Consider the following 22,003-nt stretch of genomic DNA (forward strand, 5'->3'; position numbering starts at 1 on the left):
CGCGCGCAAAAATCTCTATTTCCTATAAACACGCCCCTTAAAACCACTCTCTCTCTTGCACACACACCTACACATGCATGCGCACGGACGCTCGCGCAAAGCACACAACTAGACGTTGTACACACTGACAGTGTAATCCTACTATTGCACACACACACACACACACACACACACACAGAGAGAGAGAGAGCTCAGAGCCAAGTGACAACTGACGTCACCCTCTTCCTGCTCACCAGGAGGGGTTCCTGTTTCTAAACACACACACACGCGCGCGCGCGCGACCTAGGTCAGCCGACCTACCGGAAATGTGAAAAACATAGCCCAGCATTTGAGTTCCTTTTATTAAAATGTACCGTTTTACTGGTCAGATAACATTAAAAACTCGATTTAGTGTAAAAGTCATTCTAACTCTGGAAGTGCTTAACATTTTGTCCACTTCAATCAATTTCCTTAGGATTGTTTTGTTTTGTTTTGTTTTTGGGGTTTTTTTCCAGCGCAGCCCCACAGCATGGTGCTGCCACCACCAGGGGACTGAACACATGTACATGAATGTCACACTTTTCAGATTTTGTCTTTTGAAATACACAAATCATGTAGAGAATATACATGACGCAACCCAGAAGCAGTTTCTCAACAAGTCGGTGTGTTTATGCGGTGACTTGAATGTTCCACATGTTTTCCAATAAACCACAGACTTAAATATGATTTACAAAACCCACAGGTTTTGCACATTCATTTTTTGAAACCATATCACAAAGCTTAGTCAGCATCCATCAATGGCAAATTTCGTGTCTGGGCAAAACATTCTTATTTGCATTTAGGTCTGAACTTTGATTGGACCATTCTAGTGAATAAATATCCTTTGATCTAAACCATTTCTTAATTTTGGAGTGTTCATGAAACACTCCAAAACACTGAGTGTGGGAAGCAGTTTCATGTCTGCTTCCCACACAACAAGGCCTCTTTTGGCTTTCTTTCTTGACTAGGAAGAGTCTAACTAATATGAGGAGATTATTCAGAGTAGATGTGTAGGCTAAATGTGATGGAAGAGATTACTGAATGGCACAGTGGTCCACAAGAGTTAGGAAATGAAATCATTTCAAATAATATATACTAAAATGTGCTTATGAATAGGATTTTATCACTTACTTTTCTTTTACTTAATCAGTCTGTTAATATCTGTTTTATTTTGGCACCTCTAAATTTCTTACAGGTGTAAAGTATACATTTGTGTATTTTATGGAGGATTGCATTGAAGTACAAATGAAAAGCATTTGCTGGATTTGAGCAATAGGCATTTTTACATCGCACTGTTGCATTCAATTCTGAACAAATGTAAACTTTTAAAGAATTTTAATTCTTAATGCATTATGAAACAATTACAGCAAATATTAAGGTGCTCACTGAGAATAAACACAGAGGAAGTGATTAGTGCGGTGTATTAGGTGACAGTTCATATTTTTAACAATAATAATTATTGGTTAGTTTGCTAAATAACTTAGGTCGTTGGTATTGATGAATCTCCTTTGTTCTCTTCTTCCTTCCTTCCTTACTTCCTTTTTTTTTTTGATACAACCAATACTTAACAGAGTGAGAGGTCTTTAGTTTTTCCCTCTCTCCGGTTGAGTTTCCTGTTTCCTCTTTGGCCCCGCCTCCATCTTTGAAACGTCAACAGCGCCAAACTTTCGGGGTCCTTCGTGAGGGGAAAATGAGCGGCAGTGTTGCGTGGCCGCAGTGGAGAAAGGTTCACTCCGTTACTGGAGTCGTTCCCCGGTCCAGGCATGGACACCGGGCGGCGGCAATCCGCGAGCTCATCATTGTATTTGGTGGCGGGAATGAAGGGATAGCGGAGGACCTCCATGTCTACAACACGGGTGAGCTAACGTTAGCTGCTAATGTTTTTAGCTTGTAGCGGAGGAAAGTGGCCCAGCTCTTGACACGAAGTTTGTTTACTTCATAAAACTACCATATTCTGCCACTTGTCATTGTTTTATTTTGTTTAAAGCCAGTTTGTTAAAGTGGGTTCAGTAATATTACTTTAAGTGGCTGAACTCAGTTGTCTCCCTCTGTGTTTTAGCGTCTATCGCATACATTAGTAATGGACGTTAATATTATATTTTGCATCCCTGAGGGATATTTGAATAGTATTTTTTAGGGTGAAATAAGGAATCAAAGAACCTTTAATTTGAACCATTTAAGGTGAGACTTTAAATCCTAAGAAATGCATGGTGATGGCAGCATCATGCTGGACACTCCAAAGTTAGTTTTTGAACTAAGAAAGCAGATGATCCTATCCTGTTCAAAATATCTGGACTATGCTTAAACGCTGGCTTTAAAAGAGCTCCACATCTTCTCATAAAAGTTAATTCTGCCACTTTATTGCCAGAAAATCACTGATGATGGCAAAAAGCATCAAGTCAAGTGGGAACTCTAAGTCAAAGCTGTGGAACCATGTTTTTAAAGCAGCAGCTGGTTTGATACCTGTGTTGTTGTTTTAGTCTCCAAACAGTGGTTCCTCCCTGCTGTGAGGGGGGACATCCCACCTGGGTGCGCCGCTCATGGCTTTGTCTGCGAAGGCACCCGGATCCTGGTGTTTGGTGGCATGGTTGAGTATGGAAAGTACACCAACAGCCTCTATGAGCTCCAGGTAAGTCAGGTGTGTAGTTGAGCGCTGCTGTTGCTAGGTAACAGAACCTTCCAGAGCTGCTTGTGTTGTCCTTCTCAGGCCAGCCGGTGGCTCTGGAAGAAGCTGAAACCCAGAGCGCCCAGGAACGGATCCCTGCCCTGCCCTCGGATTGGACACAGCTTCACCCTGGCGGGGGGAAAGTGTTACCTATTCGGGGGCCTGGCCAATGACAGCGAGGACCCCAACGGGAATGTACCAAGGTAACAAAACATCTTTCTCGGCTGCTTGGTTGTCTCTTATCTTGAACTTGAGTTTTCAGGCATCAGATTTAAGATGCTAACCATATGTTTTGGCATCCCTGCTGCTAATCTTATGAAGTTGAAGCAAACAGAGGGAAGAACCTCTGCTCTGTCTAGTCCTGGTCCAGGTGTTCAGTGTTGACCTGGCTGTATTTTTTGATTAGTGGTCAGATTAAATTGCCTGGTCAATAATTAACCAAAAAAACTAAAAAAGACAGATTAAGCAAAAATTTCAATCCAGAATCCCTTTTCCTGCTAAATTATTGAACAGACGTTGCTTGCGGATGTCGCTTGTGCGTCAGATTTACCGGTGTGCCAGAAACAAACGTATACAAGGTTCCAGCTGTAAACTTTGTGCATAAAAAACTAAAAAAGTAATTTAATTGCATAAAAAATTAATGCGTTAAAGTCCTGGCCTTAATTTTAGATCATTGTCCGACTGAAAAATCTAATGATGACCCAATCAAAACCAGAGACCAGCAGGTTTTGATTTAAACATGGCCTGTGTGTCTGTGAGGAGGATCTGTGATCATCTGGAAGAACACGGATCCTCCGCCGTAAACATTTATCCATCCTTAGAGTGTCTGCTGTTGAGCTCCATCTCCGTCTTACCTGACAGAGCTCCAGTTAGTTTAGCAGACTCTGTTTTTCTACTAGTGGTGGTGGGACAGAAAAGGTTGCCGTGGCGATAGCTTTAACGTCACTTTCTTAGTGTTGGTGGTTTCTGGTGTGATGGATTGAGCTGTGGTTGTTTTCAGGTACCTGGGGGACTTCTATGAGCTAGAGCTGCAACCGCTGACGGGAGCGAAAGGCTGGAACGTTCCCGACACCAAGGGCGGCGGTCCGTCGGCGCGAGAGTCCCACACCTGTGTGGCGTACGCCGGCCTCGGCTCGCCCAAGCTCTACGTGTTTGGGGGCATGCAGGGTTGCAGACTGAACGACCTCTGGCAGCTTGACCTCAGTAGGACTTCCAGTTGTTTATGAGACCGTTAGCGGCTCATGTCCACGAAACTGATGTATTCTTCTTCTTCGCCTCAGGCTCCATGGTTTGGTCCACGCCTGAAACCAGCGGCTGCACCCCTCTTCCCAGAAGCCTTCACTCTGCTAACGTCGTTGGAAACAGGTGCTGCAGGCTGGGCCGTGAAACACAGTAAAAACCGAGTGGTTCCACCTGTAAACACTCCCTTTTATTGATCTGTGTGCAGGATGTTTGTTTTTGGAGGCTGGACTCTTGCGCCGGAGTCGGACAAACGGGTCACCACGGCAACAGAGTGGATTTGTTCCAACTCGTTGGATTCTCTGAACCTGGGTGAGTCATCCGTTCTCTAGATCTGTCTTTGTCAAACTGTGGACCACTAGGGTCCCCCTAATGGTCCGAATGGTACTGCACAGAACGAACCATTATTAGCTGTGACGAGAGTTCAAAGTGCGGCACATACAGTTAGCTTACCAAATGATTGTGTTTAAAAATAATAATGGATAAATGGCATAAGACTGGGTGACTCTAAATAAAAGCTGAAGAATTCAGGAGGATTTCATGCCAGCAAGAATATTTTTTAGTTTTTGGGCAGAACTTTTTATTGTTTATAGATCAACATTATGATACATAGCATGCCACCGGCACGCAGGTCTAGGTCTGCCCGACCTGAGGCTCCTCTGAACGCAATACGACGGTGAGGAGGCGGTGAGCAGCGCTGCGCCCAGCGCTGACTAACTGCATTTGTAGCACCTAAAATAAAATAATTATTGATGTCAGACTGAAAGAAAACATTGTGTAATGTCTATTTTTCTTTTATTATTTTCCTCTGAATTACAAAAAATGCACATGGTTTCCATGTGGTTGACATCATTAGAATCCACATTTTCACAATCTGTAAATAACTCGAATAGACTTGTTCATGTTTTTTTTTATTACAGCAAGTCACAAAACAACAAAACAGAACATTTACAAAACTAATATTTTCATTTCAGGTTGTACATATTAAGATGATCTTGTTGCGATTAGTCAGGTGGTGCATGAGTGTTTGTTCAATAAGTTAAATTGTCCTCAGCCTGAAAAAGTTTGAGAAACACTGATCTAGAGGTAAAGCATCCCAGCTGGAGGTTGGCACGGTAACCATTGCCGGTGTTTTTCCGTTCTAAGACTCGATGTACTGGGAGTGTGTCGGCCCGGAGCAGCAGGACGACGTTCAGGCCCAGCTGCAGAACCAGAACCAGGGCCCGCAGGCGGACGACCCATCCGTATACTGGCCCCGAGCCAGAGCCGGCCACTGCTCGGCCGCCGTCGGCTCCAGGCTGTACATCTGGAGTGGCCGCGACGGCTACCGCAAGAGCTGGAACTACCAGGTGTGCTGCAAGGACCTCTGGTATCTGGAGACAGGTGAGGACGGAGAGGAGACGCAGCTCAGCCTTTGGTAAGGAAGAATGACATCCCTGTCGTCTGCTGCCAGATCGTCCGACTGCACCAGAGGGAGTGATGCTCATCAAGTCCACGGTCAGCGTGCTTCACGTGGCGTGGCGCCCCCTGGCTGCAGCAGACTTCTACATCCTGCAGATCCAGCCAGTGGTCCGCTGTCCAACCACCAAACCAGTTCAGCCGACTGGGACAGAAGGACAAACTGGGACACGTCAATGTCCTGCAGGTGAGACGATGCAAAGACTCAACAGGTCATCAGTGGCCAGAGAGAATATTCAAATCAAAATGAAGTTTTACTCCTGGTGTTACTGTCAATAGACTGTGTGCGATGCCGCATGTTTTGGCATCAATCTATTACCAAGTAGATACATTTTAAATACAAATATATTTAAGGTTGATACATCATGCTACTTTTATCTTTTGGTGTTTTTATTATTTTGTTCAAACCTAGGACAGAATGTAAATAAAGTTTACAGGTGTCTACAAAATTAAACCAAGACAATAGAAAAGCAACAGTTTTGTGTTTGTTGTTTTCTAAATAAATGCAAAAACTTATAATTTGAGAGCAAAATGTGTTTTAAGGTAGAGTTGGGAAACTATAACACAAAAATAAAATATAATTTCAAGAAGGAATCTGAAACTAAAGTGTTGATTTTTTTCAAGCTAGTGTGGATCCGATATTGATACCGACTTGGTATTGATATTACTGATATTTGGATCGATCTGTCCTCCTCCGATACCTCGCCCAGTTGTTCTATACTTACTCTAGTTTCTTTGTTCCACAGAAAGTACTCCCAACCCAGAGTTTTTGTTTTTTTGTCTTCCCATGTGTTATTCTGGATGTTTGTTCCCGTTAAAGCGACTGGTTTCTCTCCACTGTCGCCCGGTGCTTGCTTAGCTGCTCCAGTGTTTTCTGGCTGTGTTTTCCAAGCAGGAACCTTAAAATGGACTGAACTGAACCCGTTTGTCATTGGTGCCTTGTGATGTCATTTTATTATCAGAGCTGATTACTTTTCTGTATAATCTATTATTTTTTTAGGTCCTCAGTCCCTTCAGAATCCAAACGAGGACCCGTCCGGTCCAAAACAGAACGCATCGGCCCAGGTAGGTGTGACTCATCAGCATAAAGCCATACTGAACTCTAACACCATCATCCTGATCTTCACTCACACTTGAGGTGTGAATATGTTGGGATTGAATGTTTCCTAATAATTCCAGGACTCATCAGCTTCATCAGGTGAAACCAAAGCGGAGGAGCAGAGTGCTGGGAGAGAGTCTGAGTCCAAACACTGTGGTTGGTTTCTCTTCACTGTCCAACAGGAATCGAGTCAATTAGGATCACCTGCCTTCCCTCTGCTTCAGCTTTACGTCTTTTTATGTTTTAGGAGGAGCAGCGATGGAGGACAGCAGCTCAGCTCAGCAGCAGCAGTCAGGTAGGAAGGAGGCTCACAGAGAAACCAGATCCTACAAATATCCAAACTAAACATCTTCTCTTTCTGCTTCCAGACAAACAAACTGCTCCAGGTGACCAGACGAGGGATCTGTACGCCATCACAGATCAGGTCAGGTCACATGCTACATACTGTGAGCCAATTTCAGTTTTCTGGCCAATCGACGATCTTTAAAAAGATTTCCGATTTCGGTTGATTTTTATTTATTTATTTTTTTCCCTCCTGAAAAGTTCCTCAATAAAGTGACAAAGTTGCTAAATTGTCAAAATTTTCCAAAATTAAGTAAATCAGGGCCAAGTTATCTGTCCAGCCCTAGATTTTATGTTCACGAAATGTATCATAGTCTCAAACAAAATGAGTGGAACAGTCAAAGCAAAATAAAAGTGTGCTCATTAACAGAGCTCCCTGTGGGCTTCTAGAGGTTCCTGATCTTTATTCATCACTGATAAACATGGCTTCAAAAAAGAAAACAGAACATGTACAGGAAAGAGAAGTGACCCAAGGACCGAACCCTGCGGTACTCCTCTAGTGAGCCAGAATCCCGTTTATCAACCCAAACAAGCAATCTGACCTAGTTTTCACTTTGGTTTCGGCAAAAGCCTAAATGGTGTGAAGACTTTTATCGAGGCGCTGCGGCTTGTTCATCTGGATGTGTTGTGCTGCCTTCAGGCTAAGGAGAACCAAGATGGCTGCTTATGGTTCGATGTTGGCGTGTTTAAGACGCTCTACTGCGAGGTCAGCCACTACTTCCTGCCAGCTGAAGACCAACAGGTGGGACTCCTGAACAGTAGCGAGCTAACAGAGTGTTAGCGTGGCGTTGACCGACCTGTGTTTCTGTCAGGCCGTCCCCCAAAGGAAGCTGCCTAGCCCTCAGGACTACCAGGGCCGGGAGAAGCAGCCGCTGACCCCGGGTCAGATGTACCGCTTCAGGGTGGCTGGAATCAACTGCTTCTCTCAGGGAGACTTCAGCCCAGCCAGCGAGTTCAAGACCTGCCAGCCCGGCTTCCCCGGAGCACCCGCCGCCGTCAAGATCTCCAAGGTAACGCAACAGCATCTCTTCTCAGTAGCTACGTTTCCCTTGACCATATATTTGCACAATTTGACATTTCAAAAATAAATTTGCTCAATGGAAACATGGCAATTTTGAAAAAGCTCTCATTTTTGACAGAAGTTTAAGTGCGTCTGTGAGATGCTTTTTTTTTTTTTTGGGTGGGGGTTGTTATATTAAAATTGCTTTGTTTAGCAAAACTGCAATGGGAACACTTATTCTTTTGCATCACACGCGTCACATGGTCAACAACCGGATGTTGCTAGTGCTCCAAACCATGAAGAAAACGACAGGAAGTAGTTTTTTTAATGACTTATCATGTGAAGAAACTTATAAGTGTGTGATTTTAATTGCGTTTCTTATTTATTTAATGACATTAGCAGAATATTGACAAAGTTTTGTGCACATTTGAAATGGAAATGCAGCTAGTGGGAGGTAAGAGCTAGCTGGAGGGTTCTGATAGTCATGAAGGTTCTGGTCCGGTGTGGTGTGTTCAGGCCAGCGATGCGGTCCAGATCACCTGGGAGGCCCCGACGTCTCCGTCAGGTCGGATTCTGGAGTACTCTATGTACCTGGCGGTGAGAAAGAGCCGGTCTGGCTCAGAACGGCCAGGGCAGATGGCCTTCATCCGGATCTACCGCGGCACCAAGACCAGCTGCTCGGTCAGCTCCTCCCACCTGGAGAATGCCCACATCGACAGCTCGGCGTCCTGTCGGCCCGCTGTCGTCTTCCGCATTGCGGCCAAGAACGAGCAGGGCTACGGACCGGCCACACAGATCCGCTGGATCCAAGGTGGAACTGCTTCCTGCTGCACATCTCTGACTTCCTGTTCCATCTCCACCTGAACATCTCTGATCTCTGGGTTTTAACAGATCCTATCAAACTGCGGGGCTCTGCTGCCAAACCAGACGGCAGTGCTGAGGCTGACCCAGACGCAGCTGACAGGTAAACACTCTGGAAGAGACTGTAGTTAGATTATCAGGATCAGAAAATGAAATCTAGTTTGGAACAAATGTGTTTTCAGATTGTTCCTTATCCAAGTTTACCTATCTACCTTTTTTCCTTCCTTCCTATGGTCTTTTTCTTTTCCTTTCCTTCCTTCCTTTAAACTCATGGAATCATGTTGTTTGCTCTTCTTGCAGCTCCAGCTGAGGCGTTTCTGGAGCAGCTACAGGAAAAGAAATTCCCTCAGGAAGTCGAACTGAACATTTCTAAAACATTTTTCCTAATTTATTTTTCTCTGATGAAACTGTAAATAGATTCACAGGCCGATTTAACCTCCAACTGTTTCATTTAGCAACAGTTTTATGAAATAATCTCTAATATGAAGACATTGTCAGAGGAGATGCATTCAGTAATTGTTTTTATAGACATGGATGATGATTTAATCATCATTAATAATAAATAATTATATATAGATATGACTGAAACACCAGGAGGAAACACTAAGCTAATGAAATCTGCGCTCAGCAGAGGTTGGGTTCTGATTCACTTTGGTGTTTTTTCTCCTTTTAAACTGGACGGTACTTCACACGTCTACATGATTCTGTTTTTAGTTTTGGATATCTAATGAAAGAAAATGTTGCTTTCCATTTTGTTACAAAATCAACAAAACTATATCTCCAGCAAATCTTAAAAGTGCTTGTATTTTAAGGCAGAGCCAGTCCAAGATAGTAGGAGGCCTCAGGAGAACTTCAGTTTGGACCCCCACTCTAGTTCACATTATTTATTGAATTAGGTTATTTTTCTGCCTTATTCATTTGATGTGGCAGTTATGTTCACTCTAAGACTTGGTTATGTTGGGAAACATAAGCTCATTTCTGTAATTTGCTTGATTAAGGTAGTAGCAGGACTATCAAACAATACTACTACTGTATTTTTACTTTTGTTTTGAGTTCCCTTAAGAGCTATATTTTTATTTTGTAAGTCAAATTCACAATAAAAATGATTAATAATTAGAAGCTTAAGTGGGAAATTGTACTATCTTGGAGACCCCTGCTGGCCTGGAGGACTCCTAACAGCAGTGCACACAGTTAGGCTGGCTCTGCCTCCATCTATCGCCCTAGGCAAGGGGTAGGCAACTCCAGGCCTCCCGGGCCGGTTTTCTGCAACTTTTAGATGTGTCTCTACTTCAACACACCCGAGTCAAATAATGAGGTTGTTAGCAGGATGCTGGAGAACTTGACTGCACTCATGAGGTGATTCAGCTGTTGGATTCAAGTATATTGGACCAGGGAGACATCTAAAAGTTGCAGGACACCGGGCCTCGAGGACCAGGATTGCCCACTCCTGCCCTAGGCTGTGCCAGTGTTATGTGCATAAAGGGTGTGTGTGCTGGGTGTATTGGATAAAGGGGAAGCTCTTGTCGTTGGTGACTGTTTACTTTAAAGAGAATCTCAGACAAACAGGAACTGATGCGAATGGCACGGGATCTCCGCTTCCTGTCAGGACGCCTGAAATACAAGCTCTTCTACAGTCTGAGGTCAACAACTGTTTTACTCACCTTCAGGGGAAAAACAAAGTTCTGATTATAATGCAATCTATATATGAATTGTATAGTAGTTTAATACAAAATAGTTTTATTTTTTCCCCAGCAACTTTTATTACAAAATATCCAAAATTATGACTTTGTCTTCTTATTTCGGAGTCCTCCATTTGGTTACCAGTCTCTAGCTTGTTTGGAGTTCCTTTCTTCCATTTGTTTTTTATCTGCAAATGTTTTTTATGCTTTAAAAGAAAATATTCCTGGGAATGTCGATTCTTCAATTTGACTCCAGCGGCCAAACTGGAATCAGCGTTTTAAAATCTGTGTTCCCCAGAACTACATGTACTTTAGTCACTTCTGGACAAGCTACAGAGAAAATTAAATGTATTCTTATTCAAGATAAATAAAGTTGATAATATCCCACAACATGAAGGTACATTCATTTGTTTCCTGATTATTAGAGACTGTTTTGGGACGATGCTGTCGTGTTATTCTGTCCTTGTGGCGACAAGCAAATGTATTCACACCCTTATTTGTCTTACGCTCTCTCAAACTGTTTGCAGAAGCAGCCATGTTTTACACTGTAGACCAGAAGCAAAGATGGAAGAGTTCCATATGTTCACATAGGAAAAACGGCTTTGCTGTTTTTTGCTCACGTTTTAAAAGGTAGGCTGGACTGAGGCTTAAATAAACCAAGCAACTGCTTTAGGTCATCCTGGCCAGGAGAGGGCCTCCAAGAGCGCTTATAGTCTCACATAAGACTTTTGGCAAATGCATATTTTTGTGTAAGTGATGCACAATTTGTATTTTATCACCTGTAGCATTCTTTTTGTATACGTCAAATTTCTCCCAGTTTTCATACAAGAGGAGACTTGAAGTCACAGTTCCGACTCTCAAAGTTTGAGTTTGCCAAGCAGCCACAAGTTCAGGTTTTATTATTCAGTTTAATTCAATTTAATGTGTCCTTAATAATTCCAAGGTAAATTTTGACAATGGGATTTCTTATTTTCTCAGTTTCTCCTGAAGATATCATAGATGGTTAGTTGTGTCCAGGAAGAATCTCCTGTCGAGTTAAGGGCCTGTACACAGGAACAGAAAAAGAAACGGACAAGAGTTTCCCATGATTCCGTAGTTTGTAGTTTAGAGCACCTTGTCAGCTAGGCTACCTAGCGAGCTACAAAATAGTGGTGGCTCTGTAAAAGAGGTAAGTTATCTTGTTCTGTTGACAGTTTAAACGGATCAAAGAATAAGTAGCATTTACAATATAGTTTTTGCAATTGTTTGGATTTGAGAGTTAGAAGAATATTACTGTCATTTTTGTAAATCACGTTAGCATAGTTAGCTTGTCTTCAAAGCTAGCCTACTCTTCAGGCAACACTTCGATTCGCTGCCTCAACATGTTTTAGTTATGAACGGTGTGTTTGATATAACATTCAGAATTAATTTATTTTTCAGACTTGTTAAAAGAAATGAGAAAAGATGCTGAGTGTCCGATAATGCGCACAGCGTAGACGCTAGTTAGCATGTCATGCTTCGGGGCGCGACATTCAAACATGTTAACCTCCAGTGTTGTCATTACCCTCAATGTGTTTTTTTTTCCCGTTACAATTATTAGGGAAGGAAAACTCGCCGAGAAAGACACTTATTGTGAGCCTTGTTGCTTTCTAATTCTGATATTCCGCATTAATCCAGTGGCTGTGACCAGGTTCAGAAGAGAGTTGGTATAATTGTAATCACAGACTCTTGTATCCATAATAGCAGCAGCTGCCGGGGAAACGAGCTAACTAATCACTTGAGACTGATTCAGAGCTGAGAGCTGATTGGAACAAGAGGCTTTAGGGACTCGAAGCCACCATGGTTACTGACAACAAGACGTGAAGCTGAAGCCAGTTTATTCACCACTGAACTGCGTAAAGATTCACTCCTCCCTCTCACACAGACGCGGTGAGTTCTGCTGCTCCATTCCCAGGTAGTTTACTGTCGGGTTTTGCACCTGCCGCAGGTGAGATGGCCTCGCTTGGGCAGCCGGCCTCTATGGTCGCCAACCTCGTACCGGGGATGGGGAAGTCTGCAGCCGTGCTGGGTCTGTCCGCCGGGCTGGGGGGAGCAGAGCTGGAGCTGCAGAAGATGCTCATCGACGAGAGGATCAAGAGCGAAAACCACCGGACCAACTACCAGACCCTGAAGGCTGAGCACACCAGGTACAGAGGAGGGAACTGCTACTGCTTTGTAAAAAAAAATCTCTTCTCAGAACTTCTCCACTTGCAGTTTTAGCTTCAAATTTTGTAAAGATAATCTCATATTAAGCATCTTTTGCTATCCAATTATCAATTGGTTAATTAAAAAATATTACCAGTCTAATGATGCTGAGCTTTGTTTTAACTACAAACGATCAAGCATTCACTAAAGGAATACGTTGTTGCATTTTATGTAATATAATATTTCTATTAAAAAAGAAATGTAATTATTCATTTGTTTTTCTTTTCTGAATTTCTAATATTGCATCAAACAGGCTTCAGTAGGTAAATGAAGATCTGCAGAATGACCGTTTGGAATTATTGACAGAATAATTGATTACTAAAGTAATCGACAGTTGCAGCTGCAGATCAACGATCTGAGCGGAAACGTTCAGAGTTTTTGTGCATCAGTCAGGTAGAAACTTTACAGTCGACTCTCATCCTCTGCCCCCATTCCCTCTATTCCTTTCTTGTAAAAAAAAAAAAAACTAAATAAAATCATTTTTAAGAAATAGGATCAAGCAGACGTGTTTGGATCTAATAATTACAACTGAAGCTGCGTCTCCTCAGTCAGCAGAACCAACCGGGGGTGGGGATGTTCTGATCTCCAGCAGATCGGCTGTCGCATTTCTGCGTCTGTTTCCGTGTCCAGCCTGCAGACGCAGTTCACCCACGCTCAGGGGGAAGTGAGGCGCCTGCTGAGCGAAAAACAGAGCGAGCAGGAGAGGCTGCAGCTGCTGCTGGCTGAGCTGCGGGGAGAGCTGCTGGGTAAGACCAGGGAGCTGGAGGAGCTGCGCCTGCAGGTACAAGAAGAAGAAGATTATGATGCGTTTTTTTTTTTCTTTACATACAGAGGAGATTTAGAAACAAACTGATATGGTTTTGTTGTTTTCCTGTGAGCAGGTGGTGACCCCTCAGCGGCTGGAGCTCCTCAGAGCTCAGGTGCAGCAGGAGATGGAGGCTCCGGTGAGGGAGAGGTTCAACAAGCTGGAGGAGGTGAAGCAGACGGCAGCCAATCATCTGCAGCCTTTTCTCCTGCTGTCGGTCTGACGGCGCCTCTCCCTCTGCTCTGTGTGATCGCTCCACAGGAGGCGGAGAAGTACCGGTCTGAGTACAACAAGCTGCGCTACGACTTCACCGTCGTCAAGTCCCAGCTGGAGCACCAGAGGGAGGAGCACAGCCGCATCCTGGAGGAGAGGAGGGTCCTCCACGAGGCCGAGGTGGGAGTTCACCCCCCAGCTGCAGCTTCTCTGTTATAGTTCACTTTGATTTCATTCTGACTCTTCGTCTAATTCAGTTACCTTGAATTAGTTTTTAGAGTGTTTGCTAGTTTTTATTAGCTAAATATTGTTTAGTCTCAATTGAGTTTTTATTACTTATAGCAGCAGTTGGAGTTTTGTCATACTTTGGTCAATTTTTAGGTGCAGTTATTGTGGTTATGTTTTCATTGATTGGGTAATAAATGCTCAACATAAAATACCATTTTCAAAAAAATCTATTCCATTATTGTTGAACAACCAGTAGACTGGAGTTTTCTCCAACCTAACCTGGTGGAGAGCTGATTTACCAGCAGATGATGTAAGCTGATTATGTGGGGGGAAAAAAAGTCAATTTCACATCAGTTTGAAATTCTAGTTAGTTATAGTTTTCCCCATTAATTACAGTTTTTATTTATTTCAGTTAGCAAAAAACGTTTTCTCAGTTTCAGTTTTTGTTCTTTTGTTAGTTAACTATAACAACCTCGGCTCGGTCGGAGTGGATGGTGGTACCGATGACCTGCTGACCGTCTGGTTTCCTGCTGTCAGGTTGCCCGCCTGGAGAAGGAGCGGGAGGAGCTGGTGGCGCAGTATCAGGATTCAGAGGCCCTGTGTGACGGGAAGCGGGTGGAGGCTCTGCTCAGGGAGAAGGCCCAGCTCCGCCAGAGGCTCAAAGGCCTGGAGGCGGAGGTGGCCGAGCTCAGAGCCCAGAGGGACACGTCGGGTCAGCAGGCTGAGAGCGTGCAGCGCATCCAGATCAGACAGCTGACGGAGCTGCAGTCTGTGGTCAAGTCACAAGAGGTGGAGCTGCTTTCATCGCCCTGCCGTGGGAGGGTACTCTGATGTAACTTGGATCTGATGTAACTTCACGAACGATGTTTCTGACAGGCGGAGCGTCAGTCGCTGCGGCAACAGCTGGACAGGATGGAGAGCGAGCTCCAGCAGAGCCACGAGCAGAACGGCCAGCTGACTGGGAGGCTGCACCGCGCTGAGAGGGAGGCCAGCGCTCTGACCGCTCAGGTAGCTGCTCAGCATCCGGTCCGAGTCTTGATGCCTCAGGGAGTCGCTGCTGCGTTAACGCTTCACCTCTGACTGCTGGCAGATCGACAGCCTGAAGCATTCACACAAGCTGGAGCTGGCCAGCGTCAGGCTGGAGTGTGTTCGCTCCAAAGGAGACATGGAGAGGGAGAGGGACACACTGCAGGGACAGATGGACGGTACGGAGACACACACACACACACACACACACACACACACACAGGGCCTTGATTGATTGATAAACTGGCGCGGTTGACTTGATATGTGACGCGTTATGTATTACCCATCAAACATTTCACTTTTCATTTTAAGTTATAAATAAATTAATTATGACCAATCGAACTTTAAAACTAATTTACGATTAAATTATGGTACTTTTATTGCATACGTTTTATTTTTTGTGTTTAAAAATGTCATTGACTTTGGAGTTTTAAGGATAAAATTGGAAAGTCTTACCTGAAAGGCCAGATCTCCTGTCATATTAAAAAGCTCACAAGTGGCTGTTATGTTTAAAATGATTGTTTTATCTCCAATAAGGTTTTGTTGGTTCATAACGTTTTTATTAGTAGACTGGAGACTCACCAGATCCAGGCAAACTGTTACAGTAAAGCGTCCTGTCAAAATAAGAGTTCCTGGATGGTAAGTGTCTGAACAGAAATGTTCAGGTTTTACAGCAGACTTAGTCTCGACTTTGACTGGACCGTTTAATACCTCAACATGCTCCGATTCACAGCAGGTGTGGGAAGTGTTGATGGTTGATGTCTGCATGTTCTAGATGTTTCCTCTATTCAACAAACCTGAATCAAATGAGTTGGTCATTAATGTTTAGTTGTTCTGCCTGGAGGAGAATCTCTGTCAGCTCAGCTCTGACTGCCTTCTGCTTCATGTGTTCTGTTAGTCTGTCGGTTTTCTGCTTCCTTCTAGCATAAGAAAAATACTTTCCCAAGAAACATTAAATCAATGTTTTTCTTTCCTAAAGTCTTGCCTGGCTAAAGTCAGTTCATTCATAAAAGCTACTGAACACATCACAAATAAGCTGTGTTCATCTTTTCCAAGACGGGAAGCATAATGTGTGTATCTGGTTTGTGTGTGTGTGTATGTCAGGTCTGCAGGCAGACGTTGAGGTGCTGAAGGCGGCGCTGGAGCGAAACAAGGAGGTTTTGTTGGAAAAAGAGAGAGAGATGGTGAGGAAGGTGCAGTCGGCCCGAGAGGAGGAGTTCCACAAGATGGCCACCTTACATGAGGAGAGGTGAGAATCAGTTCATGAACCTGTTCCAGAATGAATGAATATGAACGAGTGAGTCCTGTTAAATCATTCTCCATGTGTTTGTTCTAGGCTGGAGTTGGAGAACCGCCTGGCAGTGTTGGAACAGCAGAGGGCGCTGCAGGACTCGTCAGATCAGGCACTGAAGGAGGAGTGGGAGGAACGACTGCGCAGCGCTCAGCAGGGAGAGGAGTCGCTCCGCAGAGAGCTGCAGAACCTCAGGTCAGCCGGGCCGGGCTGGTACTATGCACCACAACCGGGGCCCTTTCTAGCTTTGTGGAGAAAGCTAGAAAGATTCATAACCCTGTAGATGATCCACCAAAAAGCCACATTCTGTTTTCCAAGCATAACAGGCTGCAGTTAAAAAACCTAATTATTAAATATGTTAATACGTCAAGGCCAACTTATTATTTCCCCCATAAATTGAAGACTTTTTAAGGTGCACAAACAACCTGACGTAATCTTTACATCTTTATTTTTTAATAATAATAAGCATATAAAAAATGTGACAAGTATGAGATGACTACAGATAAAGACGTGATATTTTAATCCTGCACATACGACCCCAAGCATTGGCCTACTGCAAGTATCGGTCTGGTTAGTTAAAGTTCCTGTTCCTGTTTCTGTGGTTTGAGACTTCAGTGTTTCATGTTGGTCAGTAAAGTCTGGGGATGATGTGAGGTTCCTCTCAGCCAGCGCAGCACAATAACCACCTAATCTCAATTTATTCTAGAATGTCCTGTTTTGTGTTTCTTAGAAACAAAGTGCAGCAGCAGAGTTCACAGCTAGAGGAGCTAGAGAGACAGAAAACAGAGATTAGTGACCTGCAGCAGGTGAGTCTGCATCTCTTTCTTCTTTTCTTTGTGTTTTGTTTTAATGGATTTGATTTCTATCATGAATATTGTTTGAAACAACAGCAGAACCAAGAGCTCAGCGTCCAGCTGGGGGCGCTGTCGCGCTCTGAAGGCGAGCTGACGGACGCCAACCAGAGACTGAGGGAGACTCTGGACAGAGTGAGGGAGGAGGTGCGGGCGACCCGGGCTCAGGCGGAGCGGAGCCAGCATGAGGCGGAGAGGTGCGGCCGCTCGCTCTCTGCCGCTTTCTGTGTGTCTCCACATCTTCACGTTTCTGTGTGGCTCCACCTGCAGGATGGTGGAGGATCGGCGGGTCGAGTGGTTGGAGGAGAAACATCGGCTGCAGGAGCGAGAAGCGGAGCTGCAGCAGAAATACTCTCAGGCTAAGGAGAAGCTGCAGAGAGCAGCAGTGGCTCAGAAGAAGGTTAGTTTTTAAATCTGAACATGTTGAGAGTTTTTGACACTAAGGCTGAAAGCTGCAGCTGTTTGTCATTTAGAGGAAACATCAGACGGAGAACAGAGAGAAGAAGCTGCACAACAAGATCCAGCTGCTGGAGGCTAAAATCGAACAGCTGGAGCTGGAAGCTGCTGCTGCCATAAAGAGGTGGATGTCACTCCATCATGTCTGCAGCTCCTCTGTCACACATCACTTATTAATAATATTAATATTCTATTCTTCCAGACGGTCAGTGTTCTCAGAGGAGCAGGCGCAGCTGAAGCGGAGGCTGAAGGAGCTGCAGCGACGACACGACGAGTTCCGCTCCCTCCTGCTGAGCGGGCAGGGCCCCGCCCTCATGACCTCCCGGCTCTCCCTCGGGGTCGAAGGGCGACTGGCTGCTGACCTGGTGAGCTTCAGACCCTGAGGCATCACTCAGGAGGAGGAAGGAAGCGCAGCGCAGGCTGAGTGTCAGGAAATGAAAGAAATGTGACGCTGAAAAAAAGCAGCTGATGCTTCTTTTGTCTGGAACTGGAATGAGATTATTTAAAAGATGATCACAGGAGGAAAGTCCGTTTTCATGCTGTTTATATAGAAGATACTAATAGGAATTTTAGAAAAACATTTCTACTTAAATGATGACATCCTAGCTTTATTTATTTTTTTGATCAACTCATTACTCACTAGTTCAACTGAAGCCAAAGTTCTGGAACCTGTGTGGAAATTCCTAAAGTAATTGATGAAGGCCTCACCACTGACTGACTGGGATTTAATGTCATCCCTGTTTAATCTGGAATAATCTAGTGCAGATTTTTCTAAGAATCGTAGCTCATGTAGACAGAAGAAATAGAAATGTATAAAATGTATATTTAAATGTTCATATCGTCATAAAAACTAACCAGTAGATTGTAGGTAATAGCCCTGATGTAGGCAGAGAACCTAAAGTTCTGACAAAACTCAAAGTATTCGACTCCCTGATCTATAGAAAGTGTTCTGTGTTGAAGCTTCCGATACATTCAGCTGTGTGTGAAACACACTGCAGAGGAGATGATGGGGGTGATTGTGTGTGTCCTGCAGGAGGGAGAGTTCTCTCTGCTGCAGAGGAGACTGGAGAGTCTGGAGAACGCTCAGCAGCAGCAGCTGGAGGAACTGGGATCACTGGTGCAAAAGGAGCACGATGAACCTCCCAAACATGACCCCCTGACCTCTGACCCTGTCACTTTGGACTTGTAAACATTTTGTAATCAGACGGTGCTTTTCAAGTCAAGTGCATGAAAATGGTTTGCACAGATGTATTTTTCTAAAAGCGAACCAGTTTGTTGTTTTTCTTCTGTGCCTTGAACAAAACTGACTCAGGGTCCAACGTGTTTAAACCAGGGGTCAGAGACTCGCTGCTGCTGAACTGAACCTGCTTAAAAACGTTTTCTAATTTAGCTTATTTTATGGCTAAAAAAAACTATTTTATATTATAAAAAAAACTAAAGTTTTGCAGTAAAGAAATGTTCCTTGTGGGAACAATTTATATTTCTGCAAAATATAAAAATGCAATGTACTTTTAAAATATTTAAGTCTCGTGCCATTAAGTTCCATTGTGGTGTAGAATGTATCAGCAGCTCGCAGACCCCTGGTCTAAACCACAGAGGAAATGATTTGTATGCAGCTGTGACAAAAGTTCTACATGCTGCAACTTACACATGAAATGTACAGATTATTTTTACTTGAACAATTACTCAGGGCTCTTTGTGACACTTCCTCTGTCTTAATGTGATATTAAATGTTACTGTTCATCAGGTGACTTCTGTTTTAGCTCCTGAAACTTCCCAGGGTTCAGTCTCCATCGTCTCTGAGGCATTAGAGCAGAAGATCCAGTCTCTGTTGGTCACAGACTTTCCCTGAATGTAAGCAGCTGATCTCTGAAACAGAGTTTCAGCTCCATGTTTGCTGCAGGAGGTGACAAATGTTGCCACTTCAGCGTTTGTCATCTTAGGTTTGGAAGCCGTTCCTCCCTTCCTGTCGTGGTTCACTTCAGTTCAGCATCAGCGCTCAGTTCCAGGAGCAGCTCTTCAGTTCGTCAAACAAATCTTTGACATGCTGCAGTTGCTCCAACAGCTCAGCGGGGGCGCCGTTACTGGACAGCTTCTCTTTAATCTGTGGAAAAGTCCAGATAGATGTAATGTGAACTCATTTTCCTAAGATCCACCAACAATAAACAATAGGTTTGTCGTCACTCGTGTTTGTGCAGCTTCTGTTATGCTGGGCAGTTTGAATCTTCTGTTGGAAACATCTGGAAAGCTGATAAGAAAGAAGTCCTGCTCTGCAGAACAGAACCGGAAGCAACACGCTGACATGAAGCAAAAGAAGAGCTTCTCATTTCCTTTGCTCAGCGTTTCATGTGACGTTCAGTTTCACAACTCGAGTCGCTGCTGCAGCTTTCTACACCTCTGACAGACGTGTGGAAACAGCAGAAGACCCCACAGTTTCAACACGTCCAGAATGTGACTCCATGTTTCTGAGAGGTGGATTAACCAGAAGAGTAAATCTAACCCATCAGGGTTTCCTGGCCTGCATTAGGCCGTTTGTGCAGCTGAAAGTCTCCCAATTTGGATTTGTTGTCTCCAGCAAAAATCAGATGGGAAGATATGTGGTCATTAAGAAAGCAAAAAGCTCCATTAGGTTTGTGATTCTGCCCTCAGCTTCCAGTCTGTCGGCAGTGCATAATGGTTCTAATCTGCAGCGCAACTAATCAAAATGTGGATTTTTAACTAACAGTAAAAGCATCCATGAAGCTGGAGCAGTGGAGTCGAGGTGGATGTGAGGACTGACCTCTGTGAAGTATCGCTGTGTGAATTTGAAGAGTTCTCTGAGGGCTGCAGCTTCATTGAACTCGCCTTCATGTTTCTGAAAAAAACGAGAAAAAAAGGGAAGTCAGTCATCATGGCTGCCATGAAATCGATAACCTTTAAACATCAGCCACCTCGTCTCTGTGTTCACTGCCTGAACCACTGGAGGAAATCTCATTTCCTCCTATTGTACAGTAAATTTGCCACTGACTCTTCATACTGTACCTCTGAGTTAATTTATTTTATTAGACTACAGTGATAGTTTCTGGTTTCACAGCAACTGACTTGAGGTCAGTTTTCTTATACGACCATGATGGCCGCCATCTTGATTTTTTTTTCTGTGTCTACTTTTTTTTCCCCTTCTACAAAAAGTAAGACATTGGGAACATCTACAGCAAGTTGGGTTCTTGTATCCTCCTATGAAAGAGTTTACTGAAATATTTAATGGTAAACATAAATTTCTCATTGGATTTGTGTGAAACTGAACTTTACCTTGGACTCTCCGTTCAGGAAGTCTTTAAATTCAGCGTCGCTCACTGCTGGCTGCTCCCTGATCTGCTTATAGTAAGCCTTCACTTCCTGCTTGAACTTGGGGATGTCTTTGGCATAGAGCAGCTTGTTGGTTGGCGCATGCTGTAAAACATTAAGGTTCATTAGAAGTCATTTTTTGCGGTCGCACATTCCTTGGAGTCCTGCCATCTGTCGCGACAAACAAAAAGAGAAGGAAACGGCCCTTCCTGTGATTGTACAATAGGAGACAAATGTGCAAAACATCTTCACCTTCCCTAGCTGGATCTCGCTCAGAGAAAAGGAGTCCATGAAGGCCTGAGCGATGACCGACAGGCAGCCGTCCAGGTGAGGCGTCTTCTCCATGTCGAACACGAACTGCGGGTTTTTCAGGATGTTGATCCAGAAGCGCAGCGGCAAGCTGGTGTGGACAGAACAGCTTCTGTTTTAATTGGTTTCCTCAGAGTTCGCTACTGTCCAATCAGACGCTGGGAAGCTCATCCGTACCTGTTGGTCTTCCAGATGTGTCGGACGTCTGGGTCGGTGATCTTCATGTTCTCTGCCTGAGCGTCCAGGAAGTCAAAGAAGTACTTGATGGCGAGGGGAGCTTTGTTCTGGGTCATCCCCCAGATGGACCTGAAGAGATTCTCCACGTATGAATGAACGGCCACCTTAAAGAGACAGGACAACACAGGTTAATTCATGTTTCATACTGAAATGATCCAAACGTTGTCTGTTGTTTCAGCTGGTATCGGTTCTGTCTCCGTTTCCTCTTGCCTTGGTGGACAGCAGCTTGGTCAGGTACACTTCCTTCAGCTTCAGCTTCTTCCTCTCTGGGTTCTTCCCGTGGTCCTCCTCCACATCAGGGTCAATCTGCACCACGACACCAAAACATCACATCAGATCCACGCAGTAACTACACTGGTCCATTAGACAGGAAATGCAAAGCGCCTCCTACCAAATGGAAGTATTTTCCAGTGAAGTTTTCGTCGTCTAGGTGAGAAAAACAGAAAATCAAATTACAGAATTATTTTTATTTGGAGCCAAACAGAAATCAGAACGTTTTGCACACATCCTGATTATACTGATCTGAAATAATATTTCATCCAACAGATGATGATGCTGCAGTTGATGGATGTTGATGTCAGAAACATGTTCATTACAATAAATGATGTTATTCTACCAGTTAATAAATGATAAACAGAGTGCAGCCTTGTCTCATAGTGAGATTAATAGGAATTATTTT

The 22,003-nt window shown here is 44.0% G+C and overlaps 3 protein-coding genes across 6 annotated transcripts; 2 read left to right on the forward strand and 1 right to left on the reverse strand.

Annotated features, from left to right (window-relative positions):
* The first annotated feature begins 210 nt into the window (after positions 1-210).
* hcfc2 (host cell factor C2) lies at positions 211-9,415 on the forward strand. 2 transcript variants are annotated; one of them, XM_016661190.1, is made up of 18 exons: positions 211-641; positions 1,590-1,874; positions 2,499-2,647; positions 2,726-2,886; positions 3,684-3,886; positions 3,964-4,048; positions 4,131-4,234; positions 5,069-5,305; positions 5,376-5,567; positions 6,381-6,445; positions 6,560-6,635; positions 6,727-6,774; positions 6,848-6,903; positions 7,462-7,563; positions 7,634-7,831; positions 8,338-8,632; positions 8,713-8,785; positions 8,983-9,415. In XM_016661190.1, exons 2-18 carry the CDS (start codon positions 1,709-1,711, stop codon positions 8,990-8,992), a joined length of 2,220 nt encoding a protein of 739 aa, XP_016516676.1. In that variant the 5' UTR covers positions 211-641; positions 1,590-1,708; the 3' UTR covers positions 8,993-9,415. The 2 variants fall into 2 exon arrangements, with proteins under 2 accessions (XP_016516676.1, XP_007573122.1); XM_007573060.2 differs by lacking the exon at positions 211-641 and having other exon boundaries at positions 936-1,874.
* Positions 9,416-11,397: 1,982 nt separating this feature from the next.
* Positions 11,398-19,205, forward strand: cep83 (centrosomal protein 83). Of its 3 annotated transcripts, none has more exons than XM_007573061.2 (15): positions 11,398-11,529; positions 12,328-12,526; positions 13,215-13,365; positions 13,466-13,558; positions 13,651-13,782; positions 14,368-14,619; positions 14,707-14,838; positions 14,921-15,035; positions 15,961-16,105; positions 16,193-16,342; positions 16,878-16,953; positions 17,038-17,195; positions 17,269-17,398; positions 17,472-17,819; positions 18,488-19,205. In XM_007573061.2, the coding sequence occupies exons 2-15, from the start codon at positions 12,333-12,335 to the stop codon at positions 18,641-18,643; spliced, it is 2,232 nt and encodes a 743-aa protein (XP_007573123.1). In that variant the 5' UTR covers positions 11,398-11,529; positions 12,328-12,332; the 3' UTR covers positions 18,644-19,205. The 3 variants fall into 3 exon arrangements, with proteins under 3 accessions (XP_007573123.1, XP_007573124.1, XP_016516674.1); XM_007573062.2 differs by lacking the exon at positions 11,398-11,529 and adding an exon at positions 11,954-12,235; XM_016661188.1 differs by lacking the exon at positions 11,398-11,529 and having other exon boundaries at positions 11,956-12,526; positions 17,472-17,578; positions 17,657-17,819.
* On the reverse strand, positions 19,106-21,753 carry LOC107833057 (plexin-C1-like). Its single transcript, XM_016661193.1, has 7 exons — positions 21,716-21,753; positions 21,535-21,630; positions 21,265-21,428; positions 21,031-21,178; positions 20,743-20,883; positions 20,234-20,308; positions 19,106-19,558 (listed from the first exon to the last, which is right to left on the reverse strand). Exons 3-7 carry the CDS (start codon positions 21,378-21,380, stop codon positions 19,454-19,456), a joined length of 585 nt encoding a protein of 194 aa, XP_016516679.1. The 5' UTR covers positions 21,381-21,428; positions 21,535-21,630; positions 21,716-21,753; the 3' UTR covers positions 19,106-19,453.
* Positions 21,754-22,003: the final 250 nt, after the last annotated feature.

This window comes from Poecilia formosa, unplaced genomic scaffold, assembly GCF_000485575.1.
Source record: "Poecilia formosa unplaced genomic scaffold, Poecilia_formosa-5.1.2 Scaffold318, whole genome shotgun sequence".
Lineage (NCBI taxonomy): Eukaryota > Metazoa > Chordata > Actinopteri > Cyprinodontiformes > Poeciliidae > Poecilia > Poecilia formosa.